The sequence below is a fragment of the Mercenaria mercenaria genome, chromosome 8 (assembly GCF_021730395.1).
Source record: "Mercenaria mercenaria strain notata chromosome 8, MADL_Memer_1, whole genome shotgun sequence".
Classification (NCBI taxonomy): domain Eukaryota; kingdom Metazoa; phylum Mollusca; class Bivalvia; order Venerida; family Veneridae; genus Mercenaria; species Mercenaria mercenaria.
Genome location: NC_069368.1, coordinates 47,025,096 through 47,052,630, shown reverse-complemented (window position 1 = coordinate 47,052,630; position 27,535 = coordinate 47,025,096). Strand labels below are relative to the sequence as shown.

The 27,535-nt window shown below is 34.5% G+C and overlaps 2 protein-coding genes across 8 annotated transcripts in view; one reads left to right on the top strand and one right to left on the bottom strand.

Annotated features, from left to right (window-relative positions):
* The first annotated feature begins 412 nt into the window (after positions 1-412).
* Positions 413-15,045, top strand: LOC123565371 (uncharacterized). Of its 2 annotated transcripts, none has more exons than XM_053549896.1 (3): positions 413-535; positions 6,137-6,767; positions 8,411-15,045. In XM_053549896.1, the coding sequence occupies exons 2-3, from the start codon at positions 6,186-6,188 to the stop codon at positions 9,368-9,370; spliced, it is 1,542 nt and encodes a 513-aa protein (XP_053405871.1). In that variant the 5' UTR covers positions 413-535; positions 6,137-6,185; the 3' UTR covers positions 9,371-15,045. The 2 variants fall into 2 exon arrangements, with proteins under 2 accessions (XP_053405871.1, XP_053405872.1); XM_053549897.1 differs by lacking the exon at positions 413-535 and adding an exon at positions 5,258-5,372.
* A 2,963-nt stretch (positions 15,046-18,008) lies between these two features.
* LOC123565370 (C-myc promoter-binding protein-like) overlaps positions 18,009-27,535 on the bottom strand; it is a 61,358-nt gene continuing 51,831 nt past the window's right edge. For all 6 annotated transcript variants that reach the window (XM_053549890.1, XM_053549894.1, XM_053549895.1 and 3 more), the window contains 4 exons: positions 26,997-27,077; positions 26,509-26,678; positions 25,579-25,751; positions 18,009-23,639 (listed from right to left, as the gene is read on the bottom strand). In XM_053549890.1, the coding sequence (XP_053405865.1) occupies positions 23,485-23,639; positions 25,579-25,751; positions 26,509-26,678; positions 26,997-27,077 (579 nt within the window). In that variant the 3' untranslated portion in view covers positions 18,009-23,484. The remainder of the gene's footprint in view (positions 23,640-25,578; positions 25,752-26,508; positions 26,679-26,996; positions 27,078-27,535) is intronic.

Sequence of the window (27,535 nt, the reverse complement as noted above, 5' to 3'; positions counted from 1 at the left end):
AGGCAGTGCCTTATTTCATATTATGACATAATGCCTGAAATATGTTTAGCAGGAATTATGATTTGTTTCACAGATTTGATTGCAATCCCGACAGCATGGAATTGTTGAACTTTCACTTTGGCAGGCTATCTATGTTACATTTGCAAGTAAGCTGAATAAACAAACATACGTTTTTCATGTTTTTTGTACTGCATACATTCAATTTTATCAAAATTTTAGATCAACTTCCAGTAACTTCTACATATCCGAAACCACGACACATGGACAATTTTTTTCAAGAACATTAAATGACAGTTTTTAAAAACTGTTCATAACAACTGAGTTATTGCATTAGTAAATATTACTTTATTTTGTTGAGGATATGAAATCTTGCATGTGTACTGCAAATAAATACACAAAATTCAACATTTTTGCAGTTGTTTAGACAAGTTGAAAGACGCCGCCAACAATGAAGACGGTGCAATGTAAAATGTGTCCCGAGCGAATTGTTCACGGAAGTAGCTCGTCACTAATGACACAAATATGTGACAAACAGGTAAAAAGCTTTTTTTCACTGCATTAACATTGACAGTAACATACGGAATAAATTTTTCGTCAATAACAGTATTTGTTTGCTTCAGAAACTAACATAGTTCAGGTAAAAATTTTCACTCCTCTAATTAAGGTCAATTAAGGTACTTCCGCAAATTGAAATTAGAAATCCATGTGAAAAATCAGAATCCTCGAAACAGCTTTCGAAATGCAAGGACACAAAAGATATATGATAAAACTTGAAAAGATATATCTGTAGGTAAACTTGCGAGTATGAAAGTTACGTTGAACCCTATATCCACAGTGCTTTGGAAGAAAATGAGTGAACATTTTTGGTGCAAAATTTTAGTATCGTATGCATCCTAAATTGCTATAAAATATTTATTTTCAAATCAAAGAAATGCCAAAATAGTGCACACGAGCGCTATTTTCTCAAGAAAATGTCGTTCTAATGCGCAAAACACGTGCACAGTTTTTCTAAAATATTTCGCCGCCATGTTTATTTCAAGAAATAAAATATATGATTGTTCTTTTACCTCAGATTTCCTTACTGAAATATATATGCCTCCTTATCATTGGTTAGAGATATCCATTTAGTATAGTTTTGCACTGTCCTTTCTCCTTAATTTGTTACCGATCCTTTACATTTAAAGAATAAACGCAATGTGTAATGATATTTTTTCGCTTTACACACCTCTTTTGGACAAGAAAGCCGTTTCACTTAAAATTTGTAAGCATCCGCTGACAAAATATTGATGAAAGATCGGGTCTTTTTCTAAAAACAAGTTCGATTTCAATCATTTTCAAAAACTGGAAATATTGCACATTGTGTTGAATTTATAAATAAAACAAAAATCCTCCAAATAAGCCATTTTAGAACTTTTCCGGGAACTTTACGTTTCAGCCGAACAACGCATTTCAAGATGACACAAAACTGATTTCTCTTTGTAAACAATGTCAAAGTTCACCTGAGGAACATTGCTGGAAAAGTAAAAGTGCTTACTTGTTTCAGTTTTACGTCCTGTATAAAACAACCAACTTTCAACTTTAAATGCATATATGTTCTATGATTATTCCAATATAAAAAACCGTCCGATCTTTTCCGTGAGAAATAAAACGAAGCAAATTTAACTATTTGTTTACACTTCAACCATGTGAAATAAAGGCATGTACTATCACGAGACTCCCGTGCATTTTGAACCTCGTGGTGAATAAACTGAATTTACTTTAAAGTATGGTGTCTCAGCTGAGCCAGTTATTTGTTAATTTCAGAGAACATACAATAAAGAAGTGTTTATGAGATCATGCATATGTTCGAATATTTACTAGTTTACTTTATATTAACGATGATAGAAAACAAGTGTGCACTCGGCAAATAGCAAGTCTATCATTTTCAGGTGTATACTGAACACTGATCCCAATGTTCGTAATTTTCAGATAAAGAACTCGTTATCCTTGGTTTTGTAGACAGTCTTAGTACTGGACCGCTGCTTCCGCTGTCAACACCGCAGTGACCACTAATGTAAAGTCAGTGTCCATTTCTATGCCGGAATTTCAATACACATTTATTGTAGGGATAATACACGCTTTTTTTTGTGTGTAGTAACGTCTGCAGAAGCCCGCGGGATTGTTTGTGACCGAGACCGAAGGTCGCTATTCTTGCATAAAAATATATTTCACGACGATTTATGTATTGTTTTCATATGTGATGACTTGACGATTCCGGTACATTTTTTACTTACCATTCCAGTTGTTCTCGGAAACGGTAAACATGTTTTAAATATCCGTATCCAGGGCTCAGAAATAAACATCACTATCAAAAGCACATCCTGAAGGTTTTTAAGCGATTTTGTTATCTCTCATTATTACAATATAAAATTACCGATAATTTTTCATATCAGTTCACAATTTGGTGGACTCGATCACAACTTCAAGAATAATAACTTTACATTCGAGTTATATTGGAGTACGGATGAGTATGAACGTAGTGTCATGTTTCCAAGCTGTTTATATAATTTCTCTCGAGAAATTAGATAAAAACATACTGATTGATACATATCAAAATCATAAATATAATACCTAAAAACAAAGAATCGTACAGGTAAACACGCAATTCTTTAAAATTCACGGTTGTCTACAAAATCTGAATTGACGCAGAGTTAAAATGGGAGTTTAGCGTATTCGTTACTTACTCAACTTACTGATACAGTAAATCATTCTATGGTTTAGATTGCATATTTAATGCTTCAAGTAGAGGTTTTTATGAAAGAAAAAAGACGTAGATACTAGATGTCAATCTGCGCAGAATTACATATACGTCCCTGGGTAAGCATTTTTAAAAATAAAAATCGGGTATTAACAGCACGTGAATTGCCTTGTTTGCACACGATTTTTCTCCCGTTAATACATGGGCGGATCCAGTGAAAAAAGTAGTTTTTATGCAAGAATATCTGTTTAAATCTATGAAAGTGTGACAAATCATCAGGTTATCTACAATTGTATACAAATTATAATACCTCCTAACATATGTTGTTGCACATTTTTTTCTGCGATTTATTACATGCTGCATAAATTCTCACATTGTATAAAAAGTCGAAAGATCAAAATTGGCAAGTTTACGACGCATGAAACCTCTAAGGAATCATTATACACATCGAACTTGTCCCCGACCAGTATGCGGAAATACTGTGGCCAAATGTTTTAAGATTGTCTAAAATATTTGCATATATCGTGATAACGCAAATATTTCGATTGTTTTTATAACTTATAAATATACAATCACGTATGTGTGAGAAAGTTACGTTAAGTAATTTCGGTAGTTAGCGCAGGAAGTGCCGAAAATTCCATTTCCATTAAATTTTCCGTGAGATAAGCAGCGCGTTAGTACATAAAGTCCACAATAGTAAATTAAAATTTTCTTATACTTGCACAATCCTTGAAAAGAATTTTGGATCGCTGCAAATCTTGTTCACATTAAGTCTGAGACTTCTCTTACAATTTTAGGCAGTTTGGTACACCATACATAGAAAAATCATTGTCCGCACATTGCACTACTTTTATGTATGCTGAAAATAGCAATATGTACAGATTTATTTTGTTTTAATACATGAGGTGGTCAGATTTGAAAACAGATTTTGTACTAAGTTTAGTTCTATTCGGTAAGACAATTCTCCTATGCACTAATTGATACTTTGAAATAACTTTTGCCATTCATGAATTTTTAATGAAGTATTTTGAAAGGATTTATAAATCTAACCAAAAATTTGGAAAAATACAGGTAAAATATCTTCTTTGTTTATTTCCAAATTTTATTATTACTTTTTATACAGCTACTTTTACTTCAGATCTTGCAAACTGAGCTGTTTTTGTACTCTGGAACAGCTGCATTTGAAAGCTTTTGTTCACAATATTTTCACACCTCAAATGAAGGTCACTCTAAATTCAAGATGGCGGAAGTACCTTAAGAAGACAAGCAACCTGAGTTTGAAAAAGTCATTAAGTTAACATTGCTGTTCAATATAAGTGTGTTATACATCAGTGATTCAGTCGCATTGATGTTATCAAAGATGTAGCCTTACTCATTTGGCTCATCAGGATGCCTTATTTAAAAAATTATGATCTGTTATAGTGACCGGACAGTGATAGTTAAAATTTTAAGTTATCACGCTGCCCCGAAATGTCCTATTATTTGGACTGTCAAAGATGTACCTTAAGTATATCCATGGAGATATTTCTGAAGTACTAGGCCAGTTCTTGTACTTGTACTTGCGATGCTGGCGGCTGGCTGTCTGGTGTATTCTGTGCCGATCTTGTATTATAGGCTAAGCAGCAAATATAGGTTCATATATGAAACATTTGGAAATTACTGCTTCATACCAGTAAAGGTAGTAACATACCACAAGAAAAATTTCGCTTACTTATTTTGAACAGGCTACAACAGAAAAATCATAATTTGTTAATTTTCACAGCTCAGCTTGTTGCCAACAGAACAATAGTTTAATATTAAAAACCAGTTAGAATTTTTCCTCGCTGTGCCTAGTACCAGTTTATCCTGGGTTAGGTGAAACAAATCAGCTCATTGGCAGAAATATTCTCACTGTAACAGGCTTAATGAAGACATCAGACTAAGAATTAAATTAGTATTGTCAGAGGTTCTGGATGTTATAGGCTGGTTATAATTTATGGAGACAACAGGGTATCATACAAATTAGACCAACTGGAGGTTCTAAATGTAACAGGCCTGGTATTTCTAAAGGCCGAAGACCGTCGATCAATTTAGTCCTGCCGGGAGAGCCTAATGTAACAGGAAGGTATTTTTCAGTCTGATCAGCCCCGCAAAAGGTTCAAATGGTAATGGAATGGGGAATAATGATCGTGGACCATACAAATTTAGGATCATGCTGAATGTCTCCTAAGATAAAATTAGGTTGCGGAATTGAAAAGACACTACATGTACTTACATTATTTACAACATTACATTGTATCTAATGTTATCAAGTTGAGATGATGTGTTGTGGCATGCAAGACTTAGACTTAGTTTAAAGGACAAGGTGACTGGTCAATGCCATGTCTGAACTTGTAAAGACTGTTACTTATGATATCTCTGTAGCAATCATGCATGTAACAATGAATATATTAAACCCTGTGCAGCTTTTGAGCAACTCAAATTTAAGAACAATTTATCAATCATAACTTACACCTTGCATTTACTGGTACCCATTTGCTGCAGGGTCGACTGAGGCAGTTGTGTCTTGCAAAGCATTGCAAAAGAAGTGTCACTAAGGATTCAAACCCAGGGCTTCAACTCTGTGGAAAAGCATCATAGCCCCCTTGATAATTGGGTAAAAAGGAGGAAATTTATTGTTTAGCCTGATATTTTTTATCATTGAATTGTACAGCTTTTTTCTAGTCTAGTCTTTATTAACTTCAGATTAAACACTTACATATGTACACTTCCTTTTCTTACGTGTGAGAATATTGAGATTCTTGCCCGGTGTAATGAGTCAGCAACTTGCAATGCAATTGTGCTGTGTTACTTAGTCTAAAGTAAATTATTAGTACAGGAGAAAGATAGTCATTAGGTGCTTGACAGCTGTTTTTATGCCCCCTGCATCTACTGATGCGGGAGGCATATAGTGACTGTCCTGTCCATTCGTCCGTTCGTCTGAGCTCACATTTGCATACTTAGGTGGCTATAGGAACAATAGGTAACTGTACTTTTTCTTTGATGTCATTCATTCCATAAGGCTTTTATGTGGCTATTTTTCTCTTACCTGGCTAAAAGAACAATAGAGAGAACAAAAGAGTAGCCACATAAGTATCCATATGTAGGAACGTCCGTCCGAGGTTAACCAAATGGGACCGTTTCGTCTAGCATCAATACCCCTTACTAGAATGACTTGATACTAATGACATGTAACCTGTGACCATTCCTCATCTTCAGACATCACCTGACCTCAGTTTGACCTTGAACTTGACCTCGTTTTGGACTTAGGTTGCTTTGTATCGACAAGGATGCCACTTTGGGCATCGAGCGTTTATTGAATGCAGCTCCTTGTTTTGTTTTTTTTTTTTAGAAATTTTATTACTTTTATTACTTTTACAGACTGTGAATAAGATGTGCACAGTGAAGGCAGACTGGTAAGATTGTGACAATGTCAGAACGTACATATGGAGGAGCAAGGAAAATATCTATAAACTCCCGTCCAAAATCAGGCTCTAAATCTCAACGGCCAGCGAGACGTAGACATACACCTTCAAGCAATGCAGTTGTCTTCTCTGAATCATCCAAACATCATTCATCAACAAACTTTCCCTTATTCTCCAATAACCTGGTTGCAAGAAAACCGCCTGTTACTCAAGCTGCAAAACTTGCACAAGTATCGGCCCGAAATCAGCAGCTTGTTGGTCATGTGCCAAGAACTCGAGCATATTTACGGGCTATTAGATCACCAGCACCGGTTGAAGAACCTCCACCAGTAACTAGCAGCCAGATGAGCCTGTCATCTGTGTCCTCTAAGCCTTCCAAGCCTGAAGTACCGATATTAACAGTATCCAGTCAAGGTGGTGATAATGATGCCAATTCAAGTCCAAGGTCACAATGTCACACACCTGCAAGCTTTTGTAGTGAGTTGGATTACGACCCGGATTTATTCCCATTCCAGTATCTTCCAGATGACTGTAAACTAAAAGTGTTCTCATTTCTTCCGATTCATGACAAGGGAAGATGTGCTCAGGTTAGTATCATGAAATTCTGTAATTTATCTCTCTGTAATACGGTATTCCATATTTTTACATACAAAATATCAGTGCAACTCTAAAATGTAGCTTTAAACTTTTGTCCAACTTTATCCACATTGGGGACATTAACCAATAGTTTCCTCAGATATATGCCCTATTTCACTATCCATCATCAAAATAGTAGAGCATGTCCATCTCCCATACTAGCTCTTGTTACAGTATGTCGTCTATTAATAGTAGAGCTATGATTTGTAAGCACCTTTTTTGTCAGTGTCTGTGTACAAGTCACAAACTTTTTGTACGAAAGCACTTTTCGCAAAAACTACTAGGTCAATGTTGTTAAACTTCACACATGATTTCAGCATCATGAGGTCATCTCTCAAGACAAGTTATATAACTCTCACTTTTATTTTGGCACAGTTATGCCCATTTTTATCTTTAAAAAAAAATTAGTTAAATTTTTGCCAGTAAGCAGGTTTTTCTAAACTTACTTGGGCAAAATTTCGTCACCTCAATGCAACAAAGTCGTATCTTATTTCAAATAATAAGATACGACTTTGTTGCATTGAGGTGACGAAATACTTTTAAACTTCAAACATGCTTTCAGCGTCATGAGTTGACCTCACAGTGCAAGTTGCATAACTTTTAACTTTTTTGTGAAAAATGATTTCCCCTTTTGATATAGAAATGTTGTAAAAGTTTTGCATGTAAGCATATTGCTCAGAAACAGTAGAAACAAATGTTTTCAAATTCATCACACGTCACCTACACCATGAGTTTTCCATGGTAGAGCAGTTTAAATAACTCTGGGTTACATTTCAGCGAAGTTATGCCCCATTTTCACTTAGAAAATTTGGAGAAAGTTTTATATGTAAGCAGGTTTTCTCAGGAACTATTGTAATGAATATATTCAAAGTATTCATAAGTCTTCCGCATCTTGAATTGACCATTCAGAGCCAGGTTCCATTTCAGCCTTACAGAATTATGCCCCTTTTACAACTTAGAAAATTTGCTAAAAATTTGTATATATAAGCTTTTATTAAGTAGAATTGTAGAAATGTTTCAAATATTCAAGCACACTGACATTAGACAGTTCTTGTTATATATAAAGTCTACATAGCCTGATTCATTATTTTCAGAATTCTTTATAAGGTCTAAAAAAAAATTCTTTGTTTCCGGTAACATACTCAAAAAAATTAGGGTAGGTAGGTTGGAAATTTTTTTTTTTTTTCAAATTTTTTTTTTATTAAGGGAGACTTTTCGGAAATTATTTTTTTGTCAAAAAATGATTACAAATAAGGTGGTTATGCCTTTAGAGCATCAGTAAGTTGATTTCTAACATCACCTGCTATGTTTAAAGCATAAAAAGTGCAGTTTTGCATCTTTTTGTTAAAAAGTTGAAAAAAATATTCTCCAAGGCCATAAAAACATTTAGGGTCGGGCCAAAAATTTAGGGTAGGTCGGGATACCGGAAACAAACAATTTTTTTTTTTACGCCTAAGCATAATAACATTTACTTGCATATTCCATCTCCTACAGAATAACTTGCTATATCAACATTAAATGTATGGGGAGATATGCATTTGTTTTTACTGGTTTATTGTTGCATTTGGCTTACCTGGTACCTCAAATATTTCAGGTATGTGTGTACTGGAGAGCCTTATTGAAGACCTCTAGCGTCTGGTCACATGTTGCTTTCAGTGATTTCCCGTTCTGGTGTATTACCACTGACGAACACAACTGCATTGGTAATTGCTATATTCGATACAGGGTGCGCGTAAAACAGTTTTTGTCATATCTCAAAGAACTTAGACCAATTCTACGAAGTCTGGAGTTTAAATTTGACATAGGTGAGAAAGCAGATGGATTTCTCCAGCCTTTGGAAAATTTGATTGACAAGGCAAACACAAAAGAATTAAAGTACGCAAGTATGAATTGGAAAGAAACTCCAATGCGGCCGTTTTGGACTGATTCCGTGCGTGATATCCGTTGCGATGAAGTGATGCAGAAGCATCGACTACGCCAAAGACATTTTGTCTCATTCTTTGATTTATTTACAATGCAGTGTCCAAAAGTTGAAACTCTTGTTGTTCCGTTTGATTGGTCAGACAAGAGCGTTGACTGTTTACTGCGTCTACAAAATTTACGTAGCTTAGTATTAGAAAAATACTTTGTCTTTCAGAAACTATGCCAAGATCTCATAGACAGACTATTAATTGGGTTACCATGTCTTAAGCAGCTCATGCTGGAAGTCTGGACGCCAAGTGGGCATGGTCTTGTCTTTTTTGCGCTTGTGTCAAAATCTGTAGAATATTTAGATATCTCCCAAAGTCGGGGATTTTACCTAAACACGGTCCATTTGCCGAAACTGAAGACTTTCAGAGTTGCTCGACATCCTTGGAATGGACCTCTAGTGCTGGCAGATAGAGTCAATGTGCCTTGTATTTATGATGTCTTAGCAGAAGGAAGCCCAAAGTTAGAGAAGATCAATGAGCATTACCTGAAGCCGACATGGAGGGACGGGATATACCAGACTTTAGAGGAAGTGCTCAGAAGTGTGTGTTCATGTAAAAGACATAAATCTGGCTGGGCCATGTAGGAATGGTAGATTTAAGGTGTTCAGCATTAGACTGCTTTGAGGATAACTTCTAGTTTAGGAAAAATCATGCAGGAATGCCAAGTCACTGAAGTTTTTGAATTATACAGCATAATTTGCATCATTCTGAAATGTGTTAAGAAACAGGGATGAAAATATTCACAAACTAGGAGCAGTCAAACATTTTCCATTTATATTTAGCACATTCTACTTGGAAAGAAATGTCAGTGATTTAAAGTAGTTAGCTTACAAGAACACAAAGTGCTCCAGGTGAGCTGTTGTGATCACTCACGGACCGTTACACGTCCGTTCGTCTGTCATACTTCCGTCAACATTTTCTTCAAACAGCGTGTCCTCTTAAACCTTAGGAAATAGATGAAACTTGGCCTGGATGTTGCTGGGGTGGTCCTCTTCCAAAGTTGTTTGAACAGTTCTGCTTAGTTGCACTGCACATAGGGTCCTTCAGAGCTAAAAATCTTCAAATGGCTTATTCCTAAATCATTGCTTTGATTTTGAAATTATTTCATAGAAATGTCCTTTTGGTGATTGTCTGCCAAGATTGTTCAAATTATTACTATTTGTCAAAAAACATGACTGCCAGGGAGCATACTATTATGCACTTTTTCCAATATAAATATAATTGAAACTTTAAAAAATGTTCTTGTCAGAAACTGTTCACCCAAAATAGTTTCAGTCAAATGATTCTTGGATGACCTTGTGCAAAAATTGTTAAATTTTTTTGTTTTCATAAAACAAAATGGCTCCTAGAAGGTGTGGTCACCTTTATCTACATAGGTAGGAATTTTAAAACCCTAATTGCCAGAAACTGCTGGCCAGACTTTAAAATATTTTCACAGAAATGATTTTTGGTGATTTTCTACTATGATTGATTAAATTATTCAGACACATCAAAAAAGCATGGCTGCAAGAGGGGGTAGTCTCTTTTCTCTTTATATACACAGTAGAGACTTTTAACAATAAATGACTGTTGCACAAAAACTTGTTTCTTGTCAGATGGAAATCTAACATGTTCCCTGACTGATCCTTCACTAAAAGGTTAAGCCATCTTTATATAACTGTTTGAACTGTGAAACTATGGAAAGTGATTTAGAGCCATCATGACCCTCTTGTTTTAGTACAAAGGCATACAAGCTAGTTCTGTCAGCTGAAATATAGTATTTTGAAATTTTAAACCAGTGCAAAAGAAGTTTTGTATCACTGCAGTGCATATGTTTGATTCAGTGTTTCACAGTAGCCTGTTTAAAATGATATTTTAAATTTTTGTACTGCATTATATTGTGTCTCAATGTACATTTTATATCGTACAGTTATTTAGTGAAGTATAACCTGGTGTGGGTATTTATAGTTCAATAAACACAAATGGTCAGGGAAATCATAAATGAAATACATGAGCTGATTGTTTTGCAGGTATGTACCACACCTTGTTGCTTGTGTCATATCTTGGTAACAATTTACACAGGCAACTTAACCTTAGTCTGCTGGTGGCAAGTGATTTTGCCTTTGCGACAGGTGCAGACCAAGATCAGCCTGCACATCCATGCAGTCTGATCATGGTCTGTACTGTTCGCTATTCAGTCAGTAAATGTCCAGTGATCACCCCTTTGAATAATAACTGGTACTGCCAAAATTGAATGATGGACCAGTCCATTTTAGAAACTTAGCAGACTAACAGTTAAAATGATACAAAAATACAGAACAACAGAATGTTTATATTTTTCCATATGAAGAATTGCTCAAAAACTGTCGTCTGTTTGTCACAGAAGCTTTAATGAATGAAAAGTGCAATATTTACTTTTTTCATCAACAAGAGACTTTTAACCTAAATGATTTAAATATTTAAAGCAGCTCTCAATATAAGTGATAAGTGCAGAGGATACACCATTGACTTAGCAGTAAATGTTCTAAATGTTTTTGAAGTATTTTGTTTAGATTTGTTCAGATATAGGTTCTGCTTAACATCTTTTTACATTAATTTGAATAACAAGTTAGATAAAGACTGGGGGATAGTATTATTTAGTTAATACTAATTTATTTTAGGTCGATAGTGAAGCAAGGTCTACAACTTACATTAATAACTCTTGACACCTCATTCCACGATTTACCTGTAGTCCTGAATTAGAATGATTTCACACTGTTTAGAATGTTTGAAATGATATGACTGTGTATGTATGCAATGTAATTTTGTGTGGCATAGGAGATCAGTTGTATAACGTAATGACAAGTGCAGTTTACTATTTCTGTATATTTTTATACTGTTAATACTTGTTTCTACCAGTTTTATCCAGGTTTTTATGTCATATACAAAGTTTGTTATGACCAATCCTTTTTAGCTCGACTGTTCGAAGAATAAGGAGAGCTATCCTACTCACTACGGCTTCAGTGTCAGTGTTGGTGTCAGCGTCACACCTTGGTTAAGTTTTTCATGCTAGTCCTTATTTTGATGAAACCTTTTGACATATAGCTTTGAAACTTTCAACACTTGTTAACCAACACCATGTCGAGTTTTAGGCAAGAGTACATAACTCCATCAAGGATTTTACAAATCTTGGTTAAGTTTTTCGTACCAGTTCATATTTTGTGTAAACTGTTTGACATATGGCTTTGAAACTTTTATCACTTAAGTTTATTATAACAGTCTCTATCTGTAGGCAAGAGTACATAACTCTGTCAAGTATTTTGGCAGAATTATAGCCCTTTTTGGACTTGGAAATTGGTTCAGTTTTCTTACAAGTCCATGTTTCATCATAACTATTTGACATGTGACTTTGAAACTTTTAACTCTTGTTCGTCATGATGATCTCCATCTGTTGCCAAGGGTATATAACCATATAAAAGATATTTGGCTGAGTTTTGGCCCTATTTGGACCAGTCCATATTTTGTCTAAACGGTATGACATAATGGCTTTGAAACTTTGACCACTTGTTTACCATCATATTCTCCATATGTAGGCAAGACTGCATAATTAGGACAAGGATTTTGGCTCAGTTATGGCCCTTTTTTTTGGGCATGGAAATTAGTTAAGTTTTGCATACCATTCCATATTTTGTCTAAACTGTTTGATATATGGCTTTACATTTACATAATATCATTACACATTGCCATATAGTGCAAGACTTATCCAGTTCCACAAATACAGGTACATTGTTTGTCTTATCAATTTTCCTTCTTTTGTCTGAAAATCACTGGTAATATTTTGACCCCATACTTACATCAATTCTTCGAATAGTTGAGCATTTTTATTAATAGGCTATATACATTTTTCAATCTTTTTCAATGGTGAAGTAAAAGGACAGTGTTCCATTGTATATTCATATATTTTAGATTACAAGAGAACGTTGCCTTTCAAATTTTTTATGTTTTATTGTTTTATTTGAAATACTTGGAGAACCAAGTCATGAACATTAATTAAAGAAATCGCATACGGCTGCTTAGCAATACATAATATTTGTTTTGAATATGAAAGAACTAGAAATACTGGTTACGTTTTATAGCATAAATTAAATGTTAGGGAATAATATATCTTTGAATAATTATCTTTTTATAATTACAAATTTATGATCCTTGCAATAAATGTACATACAAAAGTTTCAATACACAATTTTTTATTACACATGGAAATTCTTTCAAAATTTCTTTTTTTTTTAAAAACTTCTTTTTATATAATTTGTTTTTGCATTGTTTGATGTTCTATTGACTTTTTTATCAACTTATGTGAAACGAGCAATATTTTTTTCTTCACTAAAGGCTGGTCCTTTTTACTAAATTGTGCTCTGGCATTGCTGTCTGTTGGTGTTTTACATTTTCATAAACTTCTTTTGGCCATCAGTTCAGTAAGAAACCCAGTTTCTATTAAGCTCAACTTCTTACTAACAGGGTTCACACAGTCTTAATCCTAACCATGCTGGACACAATTGATTCTGCCTTTGCGGCCAGTGTAGATCATGATCAGACTGCACATCCGTGCAGTCTGATCATGATCTGTGCTGTTTGCTATTCAGCCAATATCATTCTGGTAAGCACCCCTATTAACAGTAAATGGTACTGCCCAAATATGAAGATGGACAAGTTCATTTTAGCAGGATAATGGTTAAAAAATGCTTAAATTTGATGCCAGTTCTTACAAAATCTTGAAAAATGCTAAAATGTCCTTGAAATAACTTGAATTTATTCCTTACTCTTATACAAAATATATGTCCTAAACTGAACATATAAAGAAAAAATAAAATAAAAAGGAATTTAGTGGTATATCTTGTGACCCTATATGTGTTATCAGGGAAATACCATATTCGTATCGGGATGAAATAGAAGGGAGGTGGATTTGTATTGGTAATGCGTTTGTGACTGGGAAGCTGGCATCCAGGGGTTTTAACAACCCAAACTGTTAAATGTAAAAACTCAGGCAGAGAGCACATGAATTGCTCAAGTCAGTCAACGAGCACATATTGATGTTCGAGCAAACAATGTTCCAGTATATCGTCACCTCAGCGCAAGAAGTGGATAACTGCATTGACTTAAAGAAGCACTTATTCACTTGATGCGCTAAGTTGACGAATTATGTAAATTGTTTTTGTAATAGTCAGTACTGTTTGAAGTGTCAGAACTCTCTAAATGTGCCAAGGTAGTTAAGAATAACACTATGCTCTAGTTTGTCACTAATCAGATACAGTTACAAATCAATTTTGAAAATAAAGTGAAACCCTAGTCATACTTAGAGACTGTCTTTGATTTGTTATCACGTTAATTAAGAAATGTAGTTGGTAATAGACACATTTACTTCTGTTTTTACACTGATACTTCAGTTTTAAGGTGAAAGATTTTCAGAATTAATGTAAAAGCAGATCTGTGATTTCAGTTTGACTGATTGTGTAAAAAATGGCCTTGTACTTGATTGTTGTTAAATATTAGTGTAGAAGTTGTATGTCTTGATATTATATTGTGCCTCTTTTATTTCCACGGGATAATTGTTTGTGAAAGTCAGTTCTTTTTCTGCAGGAGCTGTCCATCATATATGTGGAGTAAATAGGACACATGCCGTGAGGGACCTCCTTTGCCACGTGGTTAAGGTTGCCGACTTCAAATTATTTGCCCCTAACCGATGCGAGTTTGAGACCTTACTTGGGGTGTGAGGAATCCATCTAGCTGGCTTATGGAAGATCTATGGTTCTACCTTTTTGCCCACCCATGCCAGAAATAATGCCCCGAGGAGCACCTGGGGTCTTCCTCCACCATTAAAAGCTAGAAAAATCGCCATATGACTTAAACTGTCTTAGCGACGTTAAATCCAACAAGACAAAAAAAAAGATATACCGTTATTGTATTAAGAGCAGACTAATATTGTTAGTCGAAATGTACGACATTTGTTTCTAGGAAACAAATTTAAAATAGGTCACATAGAAATAAGGTAGAAAATTAGTCAGAAAGATTGTTCAGTATTTGATTAAGTTTTTAATCAAATATAAGATGGGTTACAACAGATTTGAAACTAGGACAATTATGGATTATCATGGATACATTGTATTTATACACTTTTATTTAGATGCTAAACTTTAATAGCTAGTGTAGGAAAATATACTCCATTTTCTGTTTGTAATTTTTTGTATTAAATGTTTTGATTGTTGCTTGTTAAAAGGGAATAAAGTATATTTCTGGAATAATTCCATTTGGTTTCTTTTCTATGAAATTGGTCCCCACTTGATCACAATTTTATTTTAGCATCTTAATCAGAAAGAATTTGACTTTCACTGCAAAATGCCTATAATCTGCCTGTAGGCAGAACAGGAAAACAGTTGCTCTATGTTTTATGGTAAGGTAACTAAAAACCACTTTTATTATGTGAAAGGTAATATCGGTCTGTCCAAAGTTTTCTTCAACTTTTTTGCTATGCTAATTTCTGGAGAGATTTGAAATGTGGAGTACTACTTTTGGTTAGACAGTTTTAGGAAAGTTGTTCCTTGTAGTAATTGTAATTTTTTCATTGTCTGCACTTATTGCCATACCAAGAGATTGTGAGATGATTGTTGTGTACAGGTGCGTAGAGGATATACAGATCACGATTTATGTCCAGTTAGATTATATTTAGCCAAGGTATAGTGGCCCTTGCTCTTGGAATGTTATTTCCTTTCCACACTTTTTACAATGCAGTATGTTAGATTTAGGTGTGTAATGAGGATCTACAGGTTGATTTTTATGTCCCCTTTGAAGAAGGAGGGGTATATTGTTTTGTAGATGTCTGTCTGTCAGTCGGTCGGTATGTAGACCAATCCGTTTCCGGATGATAACTCGAGAATGCTTGGGCCTAGGATCATGAAAGTTGATAGGAAGGTTGGTTATCACCAGCAGATGACTCCTATTGATTTTGAGATCAGTGACCCGGAACAGTTAAACGCTTTCCGGATGATAACTAAAGAACACTTAGGCCTAGGATCATGAAAGTTAATAGAGAGTGCTAGTGATGACCACTATAGATTTTGAGATCAGTAGGTCAAAGGTCAAGGTCACAGTGATCCGGAACAGTAAAACGGTTTCGGGGTGTTAAATCAAGAACGCTTGGGACTAGGATCAGGAAATTTGATAGGGAGGTTGGTCATGACCAGTAGATGACCTCTATAGATTTTGAGGTCAGTAGGCCAAAGTTCAAGGTCACATTGGCCAGGAACATTTAAACTGTTTCTGGACGATAACTTGAGAACGCTTGGGCAAAGGGTCATGAAAGATGATAGGGAAGTTCATCATGACCAGCAGATGACCCTTATTGATTTTTAGGTCAGTAGGTCAAGGGTCAAGGTCACAGTGACCCGGAACATTTAAACCGTTTCCAGACAATTACTTGAGAACGCTTGGGCCTAGGATCATGAAACTTGATAGGGAGGTTGGTCATGACCAGTAGATGACCCCTATAGATTTTGAGGCCAGTAGGCCAAAAGTCAAGGTCGCATTGACCCGGAACAGTTAAACCCTTTCCAGATGATACCTTGAGAATGCTTGGACCTAGGATCACGAAAACTGATAGGGAGGTTGACCATGACCAGCAGATGACCCCTGTTGATTTTGAGGTTTTTAGGTCAAAGATCAAGGTCACATTGAACCAGAACAGTAGAACTTCCGTTCACAGTGAGCAAATAATTTCTGTTCCTTGTGCAGTTACTGAATGCATCAAGGGGGGCATTTCGTGTTCGACAAGCTCTTGTTACTTTGGTTTATGATTGTATGATTGTAAAGAAAGTTTTGATCTTTGCCCTCCTATTTTATCCCAATAGTTTTTACCGTATGAACATTATCATGGTATAGTTGCATTACTCCTATTAATTCGTACTACGTACAACTGCAGGATAGGCATATCCGACTCTAATTCAATAAACAAAATACTGTATTCCACATTTAGACTGGCACCAGCAGACTGGAACCTACAGCCAACACAGAAAACATTGCATTTCTCGAAACACACTTTAGGACTAGCTGCAACATAAGCCCCACACAGAAAACATGGCGTTTCTCACAGTAAGTTCATTTTTAGCTTGACTATTCAAAGAATAGTAGAGCTATTGGATTCACCCATGTTGGTGTCCACATCCCAATTTCGTTAAGTTTTTGTATGTAACCACTTGTGGGAATGGTTTGAAACTTTACACACTTTTTTACTGTGATAAACTGACTTAAATTGCACAGGTTCCATAACTTTATTTTGCTTTTTTACAAAATTATTCCCCGTTTTTGACATAGAAATTTTGGTTAAGGTTTTGTATATAAGCTGGTATCTCAGTAACCACTAATGGGAAAGGATTGAAACTTCACACGCTTGTTCACTGTCATGATATTACATGCAGTGCAAAGGTTCAATAACTCTGCATTTTCACAAAATTATGCCCCTTTTTCAACTTAGCAGTTTTTTGGTTAAATTCTTGTATGTTAGCTGGTATCTCAGTACCCACTAATGGGAATGGATTGAAACTTCACACACTTGTCCACTGTCATGATCCAATAAGCACTGTGCAGGTTCCATAACCCTGTATCCCATTTTAAAAAAATTATGCCTCTTTTTCGACTTTTGTATTCATTCAATTGACAAGGCTGTTGAATAGTAGAGCGTTGCTGTCCTCCTACAGCTCGTTTGTAGTGGCATCAACAGCAGTCCAACACAGAAAACTGTGTTTCTCACATTCATCTTTCCACTTGCACATAACATCAGTCCAACACAGAAAACCAGGTATTTCCCACATTCATCCTTTTGATTGCCATGTTCACAAAGCAAGTACTACAGAAGCCTGTTTTGGGCTGACAATACCTAAATACCTTGCATTGTTTTTTAAAGATACGTTCTTTTCCGTATTCCAGCACACATCATGTCAGTTCCTAAGTGGTGCTTAGGGCATAAGGTGCGTTGCACTATTACCTCTCATGAACACTCGATTAAGCCAAGTCTCCTCTTTTTCTTCTTGCATTCAATGCTTCCAAAAGATTCTGCAGCTTTTATTAAGTATCAAAACTGCACCAATATTACTGGCTGTGAACCTACAAGCCAGATATAAACTATACCACAAATGTAAAATTACACCACCTAAGGCAAGTTACTTGTCATGCTGTCATGAGTAATAAAGTAAAAGAAAAAGAATTAAGTACAAGTTCATTTTTAAAATCTTTATTTCTTATCATAGCAGAATATAATGGTGAAACAAGCTTCCCTTAATAACTGCACACAGTTGAAAATCTGATACCAGACTCTGTCCACTAACACATGTCAACAATCTCCGCCACACATATGTATTAAGTTACATATGTTGTACAGAGCCAAAAATATAATTATTTTTGAAATCTTCATTTTTAAACTTCTATTTAAATTTAATATTACATAACATATATGCTTCATGATCAAAAATTGAAAATACATTTAATTTTTAGTTATTGCTAGTAAGAGAGAAACTCTATGAAAATAATTAGACTATATTTAGATATACAACTCAATACACAAATCATTATGTGAAGTTAACATAGTTCTTCCTTGTTTAATGTTAAACGTAAAATTATTTTACCATTTCAGTAAGGGATATTCAGTTCATTGGAGGCATACCCTGTTTTCTATAAGGACAAATCCTAGCACCAGATCTCCAGTTTTAATAATCTAGAAAATAGTCTCTCATTATCCAAGCTTGTTGAATAATATACAGAAATAATCACTCAAGTTACTGCAATGTCATTGTATTTGTTTAACAAGTCTGAAAGCTTGCTGAGCATGTATTTCACATATGAGCCGTGCCTTGGGAAAACCAACATAGTGGGTTTGCGACCAGCATGGATCCAGACCAGCCTGCGCATCCGTGCAGTCTGGTCAGGATCCATGCTGTTCGCTTTTAAAGCCTATTGAAATTGGAGAAACCGTTAGCGAACAGCATGGATCCTGACCAGACTGCACGGATGCGCAGGCTGGTCTGGATCCATGCTGGTCGCTAACCCACTATGTTGGTTTTCCCATGGCACGGCTCATATATCTTTCTTTTAACAAGGCTCAGCACAAATTTAAGTGCAAGGTTTGGTTCACCTTATGTTCAAATGAACAGCTTTAGAAAATAAAATCAATAAATTTTTATTTTCTGACAATATGTTGATTAACAGCCATAACCAGTAGAAATTCCACCACTTAGTCCTCGCAGAACTCATAAAACATATACCGTGTCATTACAGAAAGATTACATGGTATGTACATACAATATGATTTGTTAGCAAAAGCAAAGGAAATAAACAACTGCCATATATGTAACTGGCTAAGCATAAAACAATGGTGAGCATGTGATGTATATTAGGCCCTCGTAATTAAATGAACACTTTTGTGATGTATTAATCTATTTAATAATTCACCCAACACCTAATGCCCTTAACTGCACATACAAATGGACAGTTTATGCAAGTATGCAACTTTATAACCAAATTGATAAACAAACTGTAAAATTACATTTTTTTGCATGCTAGGTGATATACGAGTAATTTTACAGTGCACATGGGAAAATCTCAGTCTGGCATTAGGCCATATATGATATCATTATTAGATTCATCTTGTCATTCTGTGTGCCTAGCAACAACACATTATAAAATGTCTTTAACTATTTGTCAATCCGTGTTCCTAGCTTCACATTATAAAATGTCTTTAACTATTGTCAATCTTTGTTCCTAGCTTCAACACACAAAAATAACCATAACTGTTGTCATTCTGTATGCCTAGCTACAACACATTACAAAATATCTTAACTATTGTCATTTTGTGTGCCTGGCTATAACACAATTACAAAATCTCTTGAACTGTTGTGCCTGGCTACAATATAAATAAAATAACTTTAACTGTTGTCATTTTGTGTACCTAGCTACAACACAAAGTATCTTGAATTGTAAAACAACTCATTTTAATCTTTGGTATGAAGTCTATGATCTACATCGCTTCTTAATTTTTACATTTATCTGTTAACCATGTTAGCGACATACATGATAAAATTAATGACAATGCCTCTTTGAAGTGTTAAGAGTAAAAATTGCTTATAATATTTTCTTAATTCAACTCTCTGCTGAAATTTATTAGCATCTCACTTAATAAAAAAAATTTTTTGGGTAGAATTAAGAAAACTTAGAAAATAGGCAAGAAATGATTCATATGAAGGCAAAGCAGGGTAGCAGAGGTTTTTACAATAAGCTAAACAAAACTGAATTAATGTGTGATAGCAAATTAATAAATCTTTAAACACCAAGGGTTGTGGGGGGAGGGGGTGAAAATTAAGTTCTGAAGTTCAATCTGAATGTGCAGCATGGAGTCTACTTTACAGAGCCCTGTCATGGATGTCTGAAGTCAGGGTGATGAAATCACGGTCAAATCTCCAATGATACAGTCAAACAACACGATAACTATGACGTAACTTTTCTATTTTTGAAGTGATTCAAAATATTTGAAATAATGTATTTAATTGATTGTGGGATAGATGATGTCCAGGGTTTCAGAAATCCCATGTCCGTAGCCCGGGGGCTACCAGAAAATTCTGTCGGGCTACTAAATTTTTTCAGAGCGTGCCCGGCGGGCTACCTTGAAACTCCGTATCGAGTAGCCCGGAAATCAATAATTTAGTCTTCAAATATAATTTTGATAGTAACGGTTGTCTATAAACCCCTTGTTTATCAAGAAATACATGCCCGAGGCTTATCTTAACACCTACTGTCACAATCGGCAAACAATTAACCGTTTAATCATACCCGCAGGCAATTGTTTACAAAAACATGTGCAAGATTGATTTTAGACTGATTCAGTAACATCAAAGACGCTGATCGGTATTGTTTAAAACAATATGCAAACCAGTCTTAAAATTATGTCATTTTAGCGCCACCTGCCAAAGTGTACTTTCGGTTTCGCTGACCTTAATATTTATCGAGTGATCAGAACAGATGTTTGATTTTGAGGCATTTTAGTTGCCTACACTGATTGTTTATGCTTTCCAATTTAAATACTTGCCTAACATGAAAAAAATCGACCATGATTTTGCAAAATATCAGAAAGTATACAGAAATTTGGACAAACATAAATTCAGATAAGTGAATTCATATACGGTGTCAAGAAACAGAGACACTATATACGCAGTTCTAGTCTGTTTATTAAACCAGGCAGATGTTTAGAATCAGACAGGATCAACTTTAAATAATTTTGAGATAAATTACAATTCATACAGCTCTAAGTTAGTAAGTTCTAAGGAATTTGCAAGTTTATAAAAAGTGATTTGCATTCCTTTTTTATTGCCATGTTGCAATAACTATCAGGAGTACTCCTGATAATATTTCAGTTTAAAAACATGTAGTTTTATCTTTTAAAATGAGCAAAAGGAGTAATGATAACTGCTATTTAAGAGAACAAAATTTATAACAATGTGCGTAAGGCTAAAATGATGAAACTCTAATAATTTATTCATTCCATCCAATGTAGTATAGAAGCACATAGTAAATAAACCGAAATGACCATTGCCAAATACACTTAAACGTTCGGGCTACCAGATTAAAATTTTGGTAGCCCAATGAGCTACCAATAAATTTGCAGATTTTTGAAACCCTGATGTCATATATTTGTGATAGAACTAAAATGCACCTACATGTTTAGTTTATATTACTTTTAACAATTTAAACAGTTTATTTAGATACTGTTGAATAAACTTGACATCAGTGTCTCTGTTATTTCCATGCAAATTTTCTAGACTCTAGATACGTAGGTACCTAAGTATCGCTCAATTTAAGCATACTGAAATTGTACAGAAATAGTTCATTCCACCTTGAATCAATAAGTTACGGTAACATTTATGTCATGTTTTTGCTGAGTTTAGCTGATATCTAACAAGGGATTATGTGCAGATGATCTATTTCAAGTATAAAACACTGGGACATCAACAACAAACACTGATACTTATGAAATGTCCTGACTCTGATCAAAGTTAAACTTCATACCTCTGTCCATGTATACATCCCTTCATATTTAAATAAGTAAAAAAACTGCATCTGGTGTTCACCCAGTGAAAGATTTTCGACCTTATAACGAAGACGATGTCTTTTATATAATGAAGAAGGAATCTTATTTGATCTGCTGTGAAATTTAAACATAGATGAAACATGAAGTGAGTTTTCCTATGAAAACTTAACCTTCTATGTCTGAAAAACAATATAGCGATAAACAAGCACTGAATTTTATGTAATGGAATGTAAAGTAGTCAGCATATTAACCTTCACCCTGCTAAATTAAAAAAATTGACTGGTCTACCATTCAATTTGGGCAGTACCACTTCCCATTTAAAGGGGTGTTCATTGAAAATTTATTGAGTGAATAGCGAAAAGAGCGGCCATGATCAGCCTGCATGGACGTGCCAGCTGATCTTGGTCTGCACTGGTCGCAAAGGCAGAATCACTTGCCCTCAGCAGGCTAAAGGTTAAAGAGCGTAAGGTTGTAAGAGCAATAAACATTGTAAACAAAGGTAATTCTTACACGGTTTTTGTTACTTTTCCTTCTAAAAATAACAAGAACTACAAAGAAACTACAATTATGTAGTTAACAAAAAATATGGAAATCTCTACACAATGAACTATTTTCAAAACAAGCTATTTACTTCAACACTGTTAAGTAATATTGCACATATACAGTCTTTAACACAACAATTTGTTTAATGTATAAATATATACACATGAATAAAAACAGAATATGTACACAAATTGCAAACACAAATTTATAGCTACAAAATAGCCAGTCATCACACACTGGGGTCACTGTTCTATTTCTACTATCACACCTCCTTTCTCAAAATCTTAAATGCAGAAAACGAAAACTCTCTTTGTTCATGATAATTAAGGTCACTCATATAATCTATAGTTGTAATCACTTCAATTTTATTTACATTATATTATAATTTTTACAGTTTTACTAAATTACGCCAGAATCTGAACGGAAACTATAAATGACAGCAAGACCAAGCTAAATCAAATTATCCAAAGTCTATATACTAGAACATGGAACTTCCTAACACAGATACATTAAATGAGATCATTAAAATAATGGATTTATACCAATGAATTAATGTATCACACATCCTTGCTTCACATCAGCCACAATCCATTACCCTTTTTCTCAAGCAATCTTAAATTTACTAGAGTACTTAAATACCTCACACAAATTCATGCAAAATTAAAGCAAAGCATGTATGCCAACGAAACAACTAGTCAAATATAAATATATCTCTGTTATTCTGTTATAAATATTCCAATAAAACTTTCTTGTACCCAATTATATTAAAAAAAAAAAAAAAGAAGTCTTGCCCACTAGTAATATACCTCAATCTATTTCGCCCCCCAGCATTGCATTTTCATATACAAGATATATATAGAAATATCCTGGCACAGCACACTAACACGATTGTTTAAATAACAAATAACTGTACTCCTGAGTGATTTTCCTTATATCAAATGCTATTAATGTACAGCTATAATACAACTGGTCACTTTCCAAACCATTATCCATCTTTGTCCATTATGTATACAGCTCCTGGGAGTGTACGTCACCATTTTATCATTTCCGTAAAACCATTAACTGTTCCCAGTGTCACTGACCCGAAATTTTTATTAACTGTAACTCTAAAAAGACACGGCGACAACATTGGACAGCAGGAGATCGTGGTTTATCGTCCCGCTGGAGTCTTTTCAATTCACCAGGTGATAAACGAGAAAACGCCATCTTATACTCTCTATCAAATGCATCTGTAAAATAGGGAAATAAGTTAACATTTTTAACTTCCACAACAACACAGAAATAACATCGGCACTTCGTAATTAAATCATTTACTGTAAAATCATTTAATTTCGTGGACATGAAATTTCGTGGTTTTGGTCAAAATGGCAATTTTGTGGGGATATGAATTTGTGGATTTGAACTTTTGAAGATAAAATTAATGGGAATTTTACTTGTTCCTTGGGATTATGTGGATTGACTCAACCATGAAATCCACGAAAATTAGTCCCCCATGAATATTAATGAATTTACAGTAAACATTTTATCGCTCAACACAGTTTAATCTAGGACAGGAACATTCGAACACTACAACAACTGAAAACCTTGTCAAAATTGTAAGTATTGAATGTTAACAATGACTGCTTTCAAAATGAACCAGCGGTTCTGCCTCTGTTGCACATGCACAAACAGCTGTCTTGTGATGGCACCAATGTGTATCTAAAATACATGTGCTTACAACTCAACAAGCAGTCAACCAACATAGAAAGGCAAGGAACAAGTGCAGGCACACTTTATGTGATATCTATGAAACTTTAATAGCAACTTACTGTTGTTTTCCCATCTAACAAAGTAACATGGCCAAGTTTTAGTATGTTAATATCTACACTGACCTTACTAGTAAATACATAGAGAATAACAGGTTAGTGCTATAGATGAGAAATTTTATCTGGTGAGGTGGAGGAGGTTATCGGGTGAGCCGAAGGCGAACCTGATAACGTCTGGAGCCGAGCCAGATAAACTTTCTCCATCTTAGGCACTAACCTATTATTCTATTTATCTTGTCATTACTTCATTTTCCGATATTTGGCAATTTATTTTACAAAAATAAGTGTGCGACAACTGTTTTAATGACGTCATATTCGTAATGACGTCACTTATATAATGACGTAATCAGTGACACAGTAATGTTGTTACAATTAAAAATCGCAATAACTTCTTCGTTTTTGAATAAAAACTCATTATTTGACCACTCATTTTCTTAGTTCGGACATTTCCAACACAATGGTGATGATTTCAATGCAAAATTTCTTCTGACAACAATATCGATCATAAGGTCACATGATCAACTGACCGTATATCACTGGTCACATGTCAACAAGAAAGATATACAGCACCCTGATATCGGGTCGAAAATACTGCAAGTGACAGGATAAACTAAACTGAAGGGTTCAAATATACATGAAACCACTGTCAATAACTTATAAATCTGCTCTTTTGTGAGGTTTAATGTTGGTTCCAAACAATTATAGGTCATACAGTGGCCTACAAATTATAGTATAATACCAGTACTATTTTTAATATTTTCAACTTTTTTTAAAAATGAAAACAATCAGATGCCATTTTATATACCCCTAGGATGCAAAAACACAAATTTTATGTACCCCTTTCTAGGTGTCTTAATAGATCATGTCCTTTTTCTATATGTAACTTAAATGATGTCACCTGAAAAGTGAACAGCTGAAGTGTTTTTTTTGTTTTGTTTGTTTTTGTTCTTGTTTTTATGCAAACTGTGAAAGATTTGCAAAGATTAGTAAAAAACTACCAAACAAGAGCTGTCTAATGACAATGCGCTCAACTACTTAAAGCACTTCCACTTTACACTAGATTACATATAAAAACTTTAGCAAAATTGTCTATGCTGACAAAGGGGCAAATTTTTTATAAATTCTAAGCTGGGGTAATTAAACTTGCCAGGTCATATCATGATGCCAAAAAAGTTTACTTATATGTAAAACTTCTACAAAATTTCTAAAAACCTGCTTACATACAAAACTTTCGTGACACGGATGTCAACACCAACGAAAGGGTGACAACAAAAACTCTACTATCTGAAAAATTGCAAATAAATGACCTAAAAACTGCAACTTAGTGTTTATTTAGTTTATCATGACAAGCAGTGTATTTTACCATTGTCAATGTTTTCCCGTCCGCAGGCAATAAACGCCAGATAAAGAATTTCTCTGTACAAACTTCGGAATCGTTTCCGTTTGGTTCGCAATCTACGTCTACCATTCATCACCATCTTTATTGGACTGAGTACATCATTACACTGTATATTGGTTATGATCTGGTGCATCACCCTGTAATGAAAGACATATAATATACATTGTATTGAATGTTAAAAGTGGCCATATAAAAGCTGCTTAAAGCTGGACCTTGCTTAAAAAAAAAACCTGCATTTTTAATCGATAAATTATCAACCTTTAACTTATTCTCAATAATTTTGGCTAAATTATGAAGAAAGCTTCAGTGAGTAAGCCTCCAGTCTACTAAACCAGTTCTGATGTTATGCAGGCAGGCAGTAACATGACCTCAACCACTACACTTATAAAACAGACACATAACCAAGTTTTGCGCTTTGCATTATTTTCATGAATGGTATCAACTTACATGTTATCAAATAAACATCTTAACTAAAACTGATATCAAATAAACCAGCATAAACAATATAGTATTCTAATAAAACCTCATTTCTTAATTTTTCAAGTTAATCAAAGGCTGAAACTGCATGTTATCATGCAACAAAATCGTAGCTTATTTACTCCATAGCATCAAATGTCATAGCGGCTTGTTGAAAAAAATCCACAAAAAAAAACAAGAAAAAGTTTTCTGGATGTCATCACGGATGTAGATAATAATCATTGAAATAATATATCTCAAAGAATGAGGTAATTCCTTCACATCTAAACTCCAAACAAACTTTTTTCAATGACAAATCACTGTTTTGGAAATATCATTTCCTAAACAAAACTAGCATCAATTTAACAACAAAATGAACAAAAAATTTACTTAAAAATTCAATTAACAGTTACTTTAGATTTACAGATAGAAACTTACGCTCTATTGAATGGCTGTGACTCTGTAAGCAGTGCATCGACCGTTGTTGAACTTTGACATTTATTCCAAGCCATGTGCATGGGAAGTCCAACCTCCTGGTGAAGACGTACATTATCCCACATTGGTTGTATCAACACATTATCACTGGTAAACTCTGCATCATCTGATACCTGTATTCACGTAGGAATAAAGTGTACGTCTTACATAGACAATTTATAATATGATGGACTGTTCATTTATTCTCTTACATCTAGATCTTAGGAAATGCTTAAATGAAAGGTAAAAAGCAGTTTTTACTGAGCAAAGAAAAAAATATAGCAATAACATACTAGCATTTGATACTCTTAAACAATCATAAAAATCTTAAACAAGGTCTCTTTTTTCTCTTTTATCTTCAACGTAACACATTGAGACATAATAAATGCATTTAGACGAGTGTGTATTCAAATGTCAACATGTAAACATGTAAATATATAAGATAAACTTACCCCTGAAACATTGAAGGATTTTGCTGTGAGCAGAAGACCAGGTAAATGACTTGTTGCTGATATTCTCTTAAAATACCATACCTAGAATAAAACACAAAATCTTCTATTTTCTCGAGTTTTATATGGTAGGAAGATTATATGTGATCCTCCTGGCATTTCAGACATTGAAAGGTAGCAGGGTAGAGATTGCAACTGTTAGTACACTTAGTACATAAATGTATATTCAAAGTGTGTAGTATAAATCGCCTCATAATTTCGTAAGCATGCCACATCTGAAGCTGTAAAGCCAGGGCACTAGGCAACTTTTGAAGACAGGTACCCATACCCTCAGGAAGGGGAATTTTTTCATTGTTTTAAGAAAAAAAAAGGAAGTTTTTAGCTATATATATGTTACTCCTTTTCACACTTATTAATACTGTTTCCAATCATTAACTAATGTAACTATATTGCAGCAGTAACCTTCCTTAAAGGCACTATAAGATAACCTGAAAGAGAGTTCATATCTAGTTGTGTCAAACAACCTATTATCAGGGGAATTT